The sequence below is a fragment of the Crocodylus porosus genome, unplaced genomic scaffold, assembly GCF_001723895.1.
Source record: "Crocodylus porosus isolate Cpor-Errol unplaced genomic scaffold, CroPor_comp1, whole genome shotgun sequence".
Classification (NCBI taxonomy): Eukaryota; Metazoa; Chordata; order Crocodylia; family Crocodylidae; genus Crocodylus; species Crocodylus porosus.
In genome coordinates, this window is record NW_017728943.1 from 1,159,949 (window position 1) to 1,173,644 (window position 13,696).

At 42.3% G+C, this 13,696-nt stretch overlaps 1 protein-coding gene across 1 annotated transcript in view; it reads right to left on the reverse strand.

Moving 5' to 3' along the window:
- Positions 1 to 488: 488 nt before the first annotated feature.
- Positions 489 to 13,696, reverse strand: part of TTLL6 (tubulin tyrosine ligase like 6) — a 19,190-nt gene continuing 5,982 nt past the window's right edge. The window contains exons 5-13 of the mRNA XM_019548516.1: positions 9,760 to 9,903; positions 9,064 to 9,149; positions 7,659 to 7,884; positions 5,825 to 6,003; positions 4,872 to 5,060; positions 3,819 to 3,975; positions 2,590 to 2,892; positions 1,950 to 2,316; positions 489 to 706 (exon numbers count right to left, since the gene is read on the reverse strand). Of these exons, the coding sequence (XP_019404061.1) occupies positions 489 to 706; positions 1,950 to 2,316; positions 2,590 to 2,892; positions 3,819 to 3,975; positions 4,872 to 5,060; positions 5,825 to 6,003; positions 7,659 to 7,884; positions 9,064 to 9,149; positions 9,760 to 9,903 (1,869 nt within the window). The remainder of the gene's footprint in view (positions 707 to 1,949; positions 2,317 to 2,589; positions 2,893 to 3,818; positions 3,976 to 4,871; positions 5,061 to 5,824; positions 6,004 to 7,658; positions 7,885 to 9,063; positions 9,150 to 9,759; positions 9,904 to 13,696) is intronic.

Below are 13,696 nucleotides of genomic sequence, written 5' to 3' on the forward strand. Positions count from 1 at the left end.
TCCATCTGTATCTTGGATCCATAAGACATGGATACAGTGCTGAGAGAGAAAAAATTATGACTTACTGGGCACGTCAACACGTTCATTAATGCACAATAGTTACTGCACTTTTAATTTAGTACTTGCTTAATGAAGTATTAACTAAATGCACAGTGACTACAGTTACTGCGCAGTACCACTGGTGCACGGTTTTTTAATGATGCTTATTGCTCAGTAGCCTAATACTACCGCACAGGAGTGTATCAGCATGCTTTTTGCCCAGCATGCTACTGCGCAGTGTTATTAGGCTACTGTGCATTATGCGTCTCATGTAGACGTGCCCACTGAGTCACTAACACCATTTCCTGCAATAACTTGATCTCATGTCCTGAAAATGTCCAAGAACACTGAAGGCTAATTTTTTAATGCTTGTAATCTACAGGATGTCCCTGGAAGGAGGCCAGAGTGTTCTTCCTTTCTATAGTAAGGAATCACAGCAATTAGAACCATTACCTGCCCATCGGGGTATCCCCTGACATTACATTACTGCTTTTTGCAGGTCGTTGGTCCATTTGAGCAGGGCTGGAAATAACCAACAGGTCCTGAAAACTAAAGTGGTGATGGTTTGGTTTTTGGAATGCTGTCTGAACATTCTGATATTTTGTTTGCTTCTTGCCTGTAGAGATTCTGCTGCTCAGCTGGGTTCTCCTAAAGAGCATCACACTTTCTGTGTAAACAAAACTCTAATTTACATTTTGAACTCAATGGGTATCCCCAGCTTCTCTTTCTACAGTCCATGGCTGGGTTCCTGAAGCTCAGATACAAAGGAAGAATAGACTGGAGAAGCAAATGTAGAACACCTGCTCTATTACATTTTTAAACTAAGATGGAGCTGAGGATAATACTAGAACTTCCTCTTGTGATCTAATAATCAGAATCAGAGAAAGGACTTAGTAAGTCCATCTGGCTCCTGCTCCAAGGCAAGATCAGTTATATTCATCCTAATCAAAATTACATCTAAACATTAGGGCTGTGTGACATTTCAGCAGCCGTTTCATTTCAGAGGTGCTTCAGACTGTTTTGGCACCCAAAACACCGAATCCAGATCAAAGCGGAAGGTTAAAAAACATCTCCAAAATTAAATGAGACATCCAAAACGTTTCAGAAAATTTTGGAGTTTCAGAGCCGGGCTTGCAGGGAAACAGCTGTATGCTGCTGCCCTGCTGTGTGACTCAGCTCCACAGGGAGCAGAGATCTGCACTGGGGGTCTCCTCGCCACTGCTGCCCACCTTGGCAACATAAGGCTGTATGGGGCAGGCAGTGGCCACGAGAAGACCCAGGCATGGATCTCTGCTCCCTGTGGAGCCACGTCTTGGCAGTGCTGGTCCCTGCCACATGACCTGGTTCTGCAGGGAGCAGGGATCTGGGGCTGCATGGGGTGGGGAGCGGCAGTGAGGAGACCTTAGCACGGATCTCTGCTCCCTGCAGACCCGAGTTGTGCAACAGGGACCAGCAGGCTTGCTCGCCACTCTGCACTGCTTTCCTACCCCACAACCCAGTGTGACAGAGATCCACGTGGGGGGTCTCCTCACCTGCATGGAGGGCAGTGGCCCTCCCCCTCCCCTGGATGAGCCACCCATGGCCCCGTCCTGCTCCTGGCTAGGGCCTGAAGCCCCCAGCCCCATCCAGCTGGGTAGGGCTGTGCGAAGCTTGCAGCCTGTTCAGAACAGATTTGGGAGATTTGGCCAAAAAGAAACAGGACAGTGATCTGAAACACCAAAACGAATCACTGTCCCCTGAAATGGCCGAATCCGAAACTGAATTGAAACACAGCCGTTTTGCACAGCCCTAACATAATCATATGGTTTTTTTAATATACTATGGGATTATAGTTCTATTTCCATAGAGATGCACCAGGACATTAACCTAGATTTTAAGATGCAAACATATTCTGTGAAAATAGCACTCACGTGTTCTTTTGGTGAGATAAGTGTGGTGATGCTGATGCATAGGGAGTATTACAGCCTTCTCTCCTGGTATGAAATAGAGTTTGCTGAAGAATTTTGACATTAGGACAGGAGTCTTTTCCAGTTCAGTCCGTAAGGGATTTCCTTGGGCTCTGTGGCCTTCTGAGTGTGAAACTAAGTTCCCCTTGAGACGAGGCTGGTGATCTCTCTCAGACCCAAATGGCATCAGATTCTGAATTGCTGCACCTCTATGATAAACTACATCAGTTGCTGTTGTGACTGCAGCTCGAAGTTGTGTCACCATTGCATAAGGTTTTGAAGAATGACCAGATTTATTTGATAATGTGGAAAAATCTGCTGGTGTTTTGAGCTGGGGGGGAAGATTAGAAAATCAAACTGATATGGGGCAGGGCACAGATTGAGCATGGTAGTTCATAGGATCAGCACATTTTTGTGGAATTTGTCCACTGATCATTATTTTAGAAAGTAAAGTCTTGATTCTCTCTCATGCTAAGGCCCCTTGATATCACTCTAGTGGAGTAAAGTGATCGTAAAGGCTGCCAAAACATGAGTTAGAATGGACATAAATTAGAATTATAGACAGCTCTACATACTATGGACCTACCAGTATTCTGTTACTTACCATTAGTCTGATGTTCAGATCTGTTGTGGAATGATGATTATGCTCTGTATGGTCTCTCAGGTCTGGTTTGGAGCCATACTGGTCCTGCATACTACTAGAGTTCTTCTTTATCAAGTCTGGTGCAGAACTATAGTGTCTCACATTTTGCTTTTCATGTGCAGGTGGATCCAGGCTGGACCCACAGTGTTCTTTTTGTGGGATGCTTGATTCCTCACCAACTATCTGCATCTTCGGTGCTTTTTCAAGCAAGGCTCTCTGAAGCAGGAGGAGAGTGCTGTGTCTTTGTTCTGAGTCAAGACCATGCTAAGCACAGGAAAAAAATAAATCCAACATGAATAAGGAGCAGTGAAGTTGCCCCAAGGTGACATTGGACCAGTTTTCCTGACACAAGCAACACAAGGAAGCCAGATTCTGGTTGGGAATGACAAGTAAAGAATTGCCCTTATGGAGGAGAACTCTACTGGTGCAGGCCTAATGGAAGCTGATCCAGTGACAGATAACCTCACTGCCTGTTCTGGTACAGCAAACATGCTGTAGGAGGAATAATGCATATTGGGTGTTTGGTCCAGGACAGCAGAGCTCCACTAGAATAATCCTCCACTGTCCTAAAAGTTAGAGAAAGCCCAAGTTGCACTAAGTAATGCTGTAACCGATTGCCTTGTACTAAGCAGACTTGGCCATAAGGGAAAACCAAGCAGCAATCATCTTGTTTTCAGCAGTGTTTTAATATATGTTTTTTGTGTCCAAATACAGGGGACAAAATGGATATGGTAGGAGCCTGGAGATGCATGTGACTCCAGGTAATGACTGCAAATTAACAGACCAAGGTCCTCACTGGCTTGCAGAGAGAACAATTAATTTTTGTGAGCAAATGTTGTCAGCGGTGTCTTTTTGTGCAGAATGTGCCTACTGCCAAAGATGTAATGATGTGTCTGGGTGCCTGGGGCAGCTGCCACACACAGGAGCAGTGACTTCTGATTGACTCTGTGCCACTGGTGTGATTGTGTGGCTATGGTGCCAGCAGTTTTTTTTCCATCTCTTCCCCAAGACCCCAAGTCAGTGACCAGGCTGGTTGCCACGCCCTGGTTATGCCACTGCCTATCACTGTATTTGAGCTCATTTATTTTCTGGTGGATGTTCTAGGCTTGTAGGCTTCTATTCCCTGCCCCCACACACTGATAGCAGCATTATTAATGAAAACTCAGTTGATTCTTCTTCCTAAAGCATACCTTCCTTAAGCCACGTGCAATAGCTGCTCTAGATATGAGCTTCTTTCTGTAAGGCTTTATTTTCTCACCCGTGGACTCTCCCTGCAGCTCAACCTTCTTCTCTCTTAACTGTAAAGTTTTCTGCTCCTGCTTCATTCGCAGCTCCTGTAGCTGCTGCCTGTAGGCGAAGTTGCAAATGAGGTTCAAAAATGTTTCTAATAGTATATGGCGTCATCTACAAGTCGCACCTGGCCTTGTCCACTAATTCTGGTTTGAAACAAAACTGGCCAGATCTAAATGCAAAGCAGTTCCATGTGTTTGAGCTCAGGGCTGGATTCAGGAACTTAAATTCTAATCCCATTTTTTGTCATGGACTCATGAGCAAGTCACTCAATTTCCATGGCTACATCCACACGAGCATGGCTGTGTCATACATAGCACCACAGACACATCTGCAATGCCACACACTGCATGTTCAGTTGTTTTCCATGCTGTAAGGGAGCAGTGCAGGCTTTTGTTTTTTGGTGCCTGGATATCCAGGGATCAAAAAAACCTTGCAGAAAAAAAGGCAGAGCAGTGCATGTGGAGGCAGTGTGCACTGTTCAAAACTGGAGCCTAGCTGGCCAAAGCCGCAGTGCAGCTGCTGGTCAGGCTTTGCATGGTAGGATCACAGCTGCTGCAGCCCTGGGATGCTCCCAGAACCCCAGGTAAGGCTCCTGGAGCCAGCTCAGTGCTGGTCCCAGCCTCTCCTGCTCCAGCCAGGGAAACTTGCTGTGTGCCAGAGAGCACATGGCACAGGCGTTCCCCAGGAACAATTAGCGGTGGCACGAAGTGTGCCGCTGATAGTTGTCCCCAGGGAACCAAATGTCCACGAACGTGTGGATGTGACCCCTGTGTCCATTTCACCACCTGTAAAATTAGGATTGATAACATACACTTACCTATCTGGCAGGGATATCATGAAGTACAGTCACATAATATAAAGTATGATGTGATGGATTTTATTATTACTGAACATTAATTCAGTATGCATAACCTACCCCAGTTAAACAAATTGAAGCTGGAAAATCTTACCTGGAATGTTCTTCTCGTGCCCTGGAAGCAGCAGTTTCTTGAAAGAATGAATTGTCGTGCTGGAAAAATTTATCATATTTGTCTGAATCATGTTTGGGATAAATTCTGCGAAAACCACCTTTGTTTTTCTCCTCATAGTTCTCAGCTTGTTTCAGCCAAGCAGTCTGGTAGTTCTTGTATTCCTTAGCTCTGATAAAAACACAGGGGCACTATTAACAAGTCCTGTGGGCCCCCAAGAAACTTCTATAGCAGGAATTTTTTTGCATGTCATTTTTTTTTTGCATTCCTAATCCTGTCTGCTTATTACTAGTGAAATGGAGGAAGGCTGTCTTTTATTTTCCTGCTTAACATAGAACAAGTTCTGCAAAGGAAAAGCATTAAACTTGTGTTCTTTCTGACTTCCATTTGATTAAAAAAAAAGGTCCAACATTTTGCATTTATTTATCTTGTTTTTACAGAAGCAATTCAGCTTCTGTTTCAACTGGAAGGACTGGGAGAACTACTAAAATGATAACATCACAGGAATCAAAAAAAGTTAAAGCTGGACTATTAAGAGCAGAAGGAATTTTTAGTCTGAGAAATTCACTCTTTCCATAAAGCTGAAATGTGCTTACAATAAAGTTCCTTTCTATACGACTGTTGCTTTCCAGTAAAGCCAGAAAAGGCCAAACTTTACTTTTTTGCTGTTTCTAAGGGGAATCCCCACCCCCCAGTAAAAAGTCTATTGAGACTATTCTTATTTATCATACAAATTTACAAATCATATAATTATATGTACACACACACACACATATATGATTTGTGGCTTTTATTATTTATAAAGAATATATATATAATGTTTATAAATTATGCTTATTTAATGTATAAAGTACACACACACACATATGCTCCTTGCAGATTGCATTTATGGCTTGAATAGTTTGAAGAAGCTGAAGGCATGTTTGAGAACACACCTGATCTCCCAAGAATGGCTTTGCTTCAGAAGCCTCTCCTTTCCTCGTCGTTTCTCTTCTAGGATCTTTCTCTTGTTACAGGCTCCCAAGTTTATCAGAACCAAGGTGTCATATAAAAGGTGGTCCTTCACTTCTTTGTCTAACCAGGAATCAGTACTGAAGCTTGGGGAGTGATTCACCTTAAAAGACAAGAAGGAAAATTTGTTTACTGTAGTTAAATCCACTGAAAAATACGGATATTAAACTTACTTTAGAATCTGCATTCTGAGGGTTTCTAGTTATATTCTGTAACTGAGAAAGACCACTGCCAGACTTTAATATATAAAACAGGTTTATCTGATGACTCCATGGGCATATCCAGATGAGCACGTGCAAGTAGTTGTAGTACCGCAAACCACATGTACCAAATGTGCAACTGTGTGCTGCGCTGTAAATTTGCCAAAATTTGATACCAGGACGTCTTAATATCAAAAAAGAATTGCCACAAAAAGCGTTGTGGCACACGTGGCAGCAATGCACACCACATCACCAGAAATGGATCCTGGCCAACCAGAGCCATGCTTTGGCTGCAGTGCAGCCAGGCTCTGTGAGAATGGATTGGTGCTGCTGCTGCCCTGGGAGGCCCCCAGATAAGGCTACTGATGCCAGTATAGGTGGCCCTACCCTACCCAGGACAATCGGGCACACGCTGGAGTGTGCATGAAAGAGCATGCCCTAGGGCACAAAGCAGCTGCACAAATGTGCTGCTGCTATTTGCGCTACGGGAAACGCACAACCCTGCATGTGGGAACATGCCCCACGGATGCATTCAGACAAGTATGCACATGCAGGGGTTGTTTGCCATGACAAAAACAGCAGTGGCACAATTTGTGTCATTGCTTTTTGCCACTGTGCGTGCCCCTGCATGTGGGGTGTGGTGCAGGGTGAAAAGCCCCACTTCAGGGAAATGGCCATTTCCCCACTTCTCCCAGCTCCCAGCATGATGGAAGAGTCGGGACAACTAGAGGAGAGGAGACACTCTGGCCAGCAGCCAGAGCATTTCCCTGGAGGATCCAGCCTCTGTGTCTGCTGGTGCATGCTCCAGAAACGTTAGCTGCGCTGCTTTTCTTTTGCAGCGGTTTTGACACCAGGACTCCTAGTGTCAAATTTTGGTGCCACACTGCAAATCTGCAGTTCACTGCATGCAGTTTGCAGCACCTCAAACAGCTTTGAAGTGCCACAGACTGCACATGCACACTCATCTAGACGTGCCTCAGTCAAATTCAGAAATGACATTATGGATAGGGCCCTTTTGTCAAAAGAGCAGGTCCAAGTAGAAAAAGTATAGTGGGCAATGAACTTAAGTGGTCAATGGTGGTGCAAGATGAGCAATTTATACTAATCTGATATGCTATGAGTACCATATTCAGCCTCTTCCATTATCATGCGCAGCTTTTGTTGAGGTTAATAGATAACCCTGGAAAACTCCTTCATAGCAAAGAACTGGAGAGAATGACTGTCTGCATGAGTTGACACTCCTACAGCCAGGGACAGATTTGAATGTCAAAACTACAGATCAAGGTGACAGTCTATGGGAATGATTATTATTAGATACACTGTAGTTTAACCCCCTCTGCTGGGCATCCATCAGCTATTCATGTTAATGGAATAGTGCAGAAGACACTACAGGAAGGACCCGAAGAGAAGAAAAAAGGGAAGTCAATGCTAAGGAAGAGGCTGATGATAGCAACTAATTTGACTATGTTCTGACAGGTAAGAAATGGTGAGAGAAGAAACCAGTTTAGGACATGGACATGTTATGGGACCTAAAACAGAATCTTGCTGAGGTTCTTACCTCCAGCAACCAGGGTCTGAGTTTGTGATCCAAAAGAATATCAAATCCCAGTATTTCAAAGCAGGCACTAGGCATAGTGTGGTTGGGGAAGCAAGTATGATAGTTATGTTTGATAACAGGATGTGCTGCTATCAAGGTTTTAATAATGACATCTTCCATATCCAGCCACATCTGGTCGATATCATAGCCATGCTTCTGCATGTACTTATTAAAGGTGGAGAGCTTCCTAGGAACAATAACAACAATGAAAATTGGTAACCCATTTTAATGGCAAATCAATTTTCTTAATTCCAAAATACGGAAGTTTAGCACAGAAATTTGGGGATTATGGATATTCATATATTCACAGAAACAAATAAAGACAAAAAGTTCTTAGTTGAGAGTTTTTCTTATTCTGAGGATTAAAGACAGGGTAGTATACCACTTTCAAATCAGGTATGTCACTAATTAGTGTCAGTGATATACGTTCTCCCGTACTGCTTATGGGAAGGGGATTCCCAAAATGGAAGAGAGCCATTATTCTAGTTAACTTCTCCCTTGTAGGTTGTTTATACACTTAAAACTTTGAAGTATAGCAATGTTAGTTAGGACTGATCTTTTGACAGTACAGCTATACCTAATGTAAATGCAACCATACAGACACCATTATTCCTCTTTCTGCATGGGAACAGCTTCATCACTTGAAAGCATCTTTAACTGCATCTCCAGTAGGGGGGTTGTACTGCATTTGCCATACTAGAGTTAAAACATTTCATCCTTCAAGAGTAGACAAGGCCTGAGGAGGGAAAACTGAACAGAAAAACACCTGCTGCTGGACTCCAGGTAGGTCTGACCAGGCCAATGTTTTGAGAAAGATCATACAACAGGAGCTGCATTTGGCACCAACGCAGCACTGCAGATGAGAAGCTGACACTGCCGGAATCCTTGCTGCTATTGGTAAAAAACATTATTGCTAAGAGAAAACTGATATCACTTAAAAGCTACTGACAATGGATAAGGTGTTAGAAGAAACTGCGAGATATGTGGCTTCACTGTATGGAAGAAAACAATAGTGGAAGAGGATCAGGAGAAAAATGTAAGTAGAAAAACTCCCCCCTCACCCCTTGACAATATACTTAAATTTAGTTGTGTAAAATAGTCAATTACAACCACTAAAGAGTAATGTAAATCAGATACAAATGCATTTTATGTTTAATTGAATGAGTGTCTGCTTGTTCATCTCTCGTTTTTGGCCCCTCATTTTTACTTATTTGAGGCTGTGTTTTATTGAACTAATGGCACAAAATGCATCATTAACTAGAGAAACAGAAACAAATATTTCCAAGGCCTGAAAATGTACATGAAGATTCAAAAGCAGACTTGTATCATGCTGACTGTGATTATTTTGGAAATGTGCTCTTCTTACCTTTTACTACCAGAATCTTCATTTCGGATAAAATTAGCGCTGTGTTTATTAATGGAATAATTAGTCAAGTGCATGCAGACATCATCCTGTAAACAAGCAAACAGGCTACAGATTATAGACTGATACCTGCCTCTTTCCTCTTTAATGTAGAAAGTCTTTTAATAAAACACAAGATAGTCAATGGTAGTAAGGACAGCCATGATCTCATCAGAACAAATAAGACCCAGTCCTCTCTCAATTTTCTCCCTCTCTGAATTCACCAGTGTTCCAGTTCTATCACTTTTAAGAAACCAACAGCTTCAATGAAAATTATGTTCTAAATATACCTAACACTAAATATATTTACAAATAGCTTTATTTACATGAGTCATGTACAGAAAGAAGGCAGGAGGCATGCAAATGTTTGCAGGGTCAGCCCCTCAATGCCCTGACATTACATAGTAGTTTCACTCTGTGTAATTAAACAGCAGCTATATTCTACCACAAAAGTGATTGCATTTTAGTGGTAGGTGAAATGATGTATAACTTATCCAGGATCCCCTGATGTGTTAAGCTCATATTATTACCAACTATAAAGTGTTTCTGAGATCCTCAGAGGAAGAATGTATTAGAAGTCCAAAATATTATTATCACCCTGTACCACTACATTTCAATAAATAGCTGTTATAAATAGCATTAACAGGCTTTTTTACTCACCAGGTTGTTTTGTGAAGGGTCAGAGTAGGTTGAAGTAGCAAAGCGTGCCAAGCCTTCTTCATAGACAAATATCTTCAGAGGATCACATGATGTCACGAGCACATAAATTCTAAGATCAAACTTAAACTTATCGATAATAAAAGGCTGGGAAACAGAATACAAAGCAGAGTTGCTTACAGTTTTGTTTGAAGTACAAGTAAAATGTTAGTAACTCATTAACTTATAAAACTGAGATCAGGAAAATAGTTGCACAGTCCCACCTACAGCTGAAAAAGAGCCAAACTTTATACTGCATACGTTTCACCTTACTTCTTCAAAGTGTGATGAAGAAATTTATTAAATAATACTTACAGTACACCCTTGTAGATCGATGGAACAGATCATTATCTCTATTTTAATAAGCAGGAAACTAAAGCTGAACATACGCCTATACCAATACACACCAGACTGCTCCACGGTTCAGCGGGTAAGTTCAAGTCATCCTTCCCTGTCCATGCTGTTTCTTGTAATGCGTGCCAAGTCTTGCTTATTCATATCCACGCTTTATTTCATACGTGCAAATACAGCACTAGATTCTGTGAAGGAGGGTGTATTACATAGCGAAGCCCTTGTAGGAATGAATCTGTAGTATATTGTGAGGCAACTAGTTTTTCTAAAATGGCCATGAGGATGGAAGTTATTGCAGGTCACCACTGTACACGACTTTGTTGGCCCAGCATGTTGCTTGATTTTGTGCAGCTCTACTATTATGAAACAATGACAGAATCACCGATGGTGACAAAGACATGAGTCTTTCTGATGAGGAGCAGCTGTGTAGAAATGTGCTGGAAGGCCTTTTGGGATTTACAAGGATGTGCAAGGTCAGAGGATGCAGAGGACTGTTGCACTAAAAAGCCTGAATGAATGGCCAGGCTGCTCCGGCACGATCATGCTAAGCTGTGTGCAATACTGCTGGCTTCTGAGTCAACTTCTGCACCAGGAAGCTGGGGCAAGAAGTGGACGCTCGCGGTCGTAATCGGAAATACGAAATATACACAACCGTACAAGGAGCGAACGCAAGTTCAAAAGGTAATTGGCTAAAACAAAGTATAAAACACCGACACAAGCATTGCCACGTTGGAGAGAAAATGAACGAAATACAGGAACTAAGTGCCACAAGGGCAATCGGACTGATCACCTGAATAGCCGCTCCCCCCTTCTCTCGAGAAGATGTCTCAGAGGCCTCTGTGGAAAACGCTCAGAAATGTCAATCCCTTGGCTAGTTTGCTTGGTAATGTATTGTGCGTGACTCTGTCAGTAAATTAGTTATATCTGCTTTTTATTAGTTATATCCGCTTTTTAACTGCTAGCTTTATAACTAGTTAACAAACAATATTGCGAATTTATAATCAAATATATGTTTCTCCTGTATTCTGTCAAATGAGCTGCTGACCAGGTCTGAGACTAAGGCCCCACTCAGCCGCCCCAAGGCACCCAATCAGTAGCCTTGAAAGCAATGGAGTGGACCTGAACCTCCTGATCCAGCGGACCTTACCCTTACTTAGTGACAGTAATAAAATCTTTATTTCTCCTAATCCATGACCGGTTTGTGACCTGTCCCCCAAGGCTGTGCATAAAAAAAAACAACCTGAGAGCCTCTCCTTGGCTCTTCCACAAGGACATCCAAGAAATGGATATCTGAGAGTAGAAGTGACAGATTTGGATGATATGATGCATGCTGTGATGACACATGCTCTATTCTCCCAAGTGTACTTCATAGTTTCTGAAACAAGAGAAATAACACAGTGCGGTGGGATAATAGTTTGACAAGTGTGGAAGGACAAACAGTGGCTCCAGAACTTGTGCCTGAGAAAGCAGGTCTTTATGGACCTGTGTGATTAGCTTGCCTAACTCTCTGCCATGACAGCATATGATTGAGGGATCCCATATAAGGACAGAAGCACATAGCCAGTCTTAAAACTGGCTACTCTAAACTAGATGATATAGGGCCACACAGAACATTCAATTACACTCTTAGAATGGGAGTCAAATGTGTACTTGGAAACCTGAAGCCAACGTGGCACTTCTCTCATTGGCCCATTAACACTGGAAGGGGAGAAGGGACATGAAGAGAAGTACCAAACCTTGGTTTTTGTCTGTTGCCTTCCTGTAGAGCTGTTTATGTTTGATGTACTCAAAACACTGAAATACTGTCTAATTAATGCCTGACTGAGCAAGCTGCTCAAAATTGCATTATAACCATGGATGTTCTTATCTCTTCATTCGAAACTGTGTTGTTTGCTATAGTGTCTCCAGATATTGACTGGGATTCAGTTGTGTTCCTCTACCCAGGTAGCTGCACATCACAAACATGTTGGGACTACAAGAGAAGTTAGCTGCTAGTGTAGGCTAGGCATCCCCAGAAAAGGTTACGGTTGTGCTGCGAGTCTGAAGCAGTCCACAGGGAAAATGAGCATTTAAAAAGCAGAACAAGGAGCTATAAAAAGCCACATGGCTTCCAGGCAGTAGTTGAAGGAGAAAGTGTGCAGAAGTGCTGGAAGACACAGAACCAGAGAATTGTGGGATCGGTAGTGGATCATTTTCTATATTCAAATTCTGGGTCTTTCAACTATTCTGAAACCAGGAACAGGTACTGCCTAAGGTGCATACATACCTGGAAGCTGAGTGCTTGCAGGCTTCAAGCTGTGCTTGCCTGAGGTAAGAAGTAGAGGGGAATGGGAGAAAGTCAGTGAGGATCCTGGGTGGTAGGAACATGAACATTGAGTCCAAGCTTGTGTCTAACTTTCAGTGTCGGTATCCCCCCAAAAAGTTTCCCAATCTGACATGAGAGCATCAGTTCAGCAGTATTTACAAATGGAGCTAGTTGTTTGTTAAGACACTGGAGACCACAGATATAACTTCTCTAGAATTCAGGATTTCAGTGACAACTAGGCCTTCTTTGTACTTCAGTATTAATGGTCTCCTTACTAAAGTTACATAAATTGCCTTAGAAAGCCCAAGGAAAAGCAAGTATTTTCCTCAGTAGTTTAAAATCTAGGTTAAGATTTTTTTATACAAATAAGAGAAATTCCAAATATTAGGTTGGACATGGTTACATTAATAAAAATTAAATAATCAGAACTAGTCATGGACATATAATATATCTGGATTTTTCCTTAATATGATATAGTGATAAAATATCCCACAGAATGGACCTTAATGATGTTTATGGCTCCAAATTCTGGTGTAATGCAAACAACATATAGATGCCCTAGCTTCCTGTATATAACCAGTCCTTATAAATTAAAGTATTGTTTATAAGAGGAAGATAGCTTTAAAAATTGGGGATTTATGGAAGTGCAATAATATATTTTATGTACTGATCACACCAACTGCATAATAATAGTACAACAACTCTTGTAATTCCTTCCATATGCTGAGTTTTGTTAAAATTAGTGAGTTTGTTCAAGAACCAATGAAATAAATATCTTTTTCCCACATTTAAAAAATAGGGAAACAGATATAGAACAATCTGTACCGTCACACAGTGCATCAATTCCAGAGCCGACAGAGTCCAGCAGTTCTGAAAACCAGTTCCTCAGACAATGCTCAGTCTCTAGAAATGAACCAGTAATAAATAACTAGGGTATTGCACACTTTGTTGCTCCTTTAGGCCAAGCTCATTACACACATCAGGGGCTTTTTTCATCTTTCCATTTTCTCCCACAATTCCCAGTATGCCACTCTCCTTTTCCAGGAACTCCCTGCAATACATACCACCTCCTCCCTCCTATCAGGGTCTCTGCATGTCCCCCTCCCCATCATTATCCACTTCCCTCCCATACAATGACCCCCTATTTATTTTGACTCCAGTCAGCAGGCTCCTTGTGCCCCAGGTCAGTTTTTTATTTCTGCTAAAACCATTGTGAGGGAGTGGGGCCTAGGGGCGGCCGTGAAC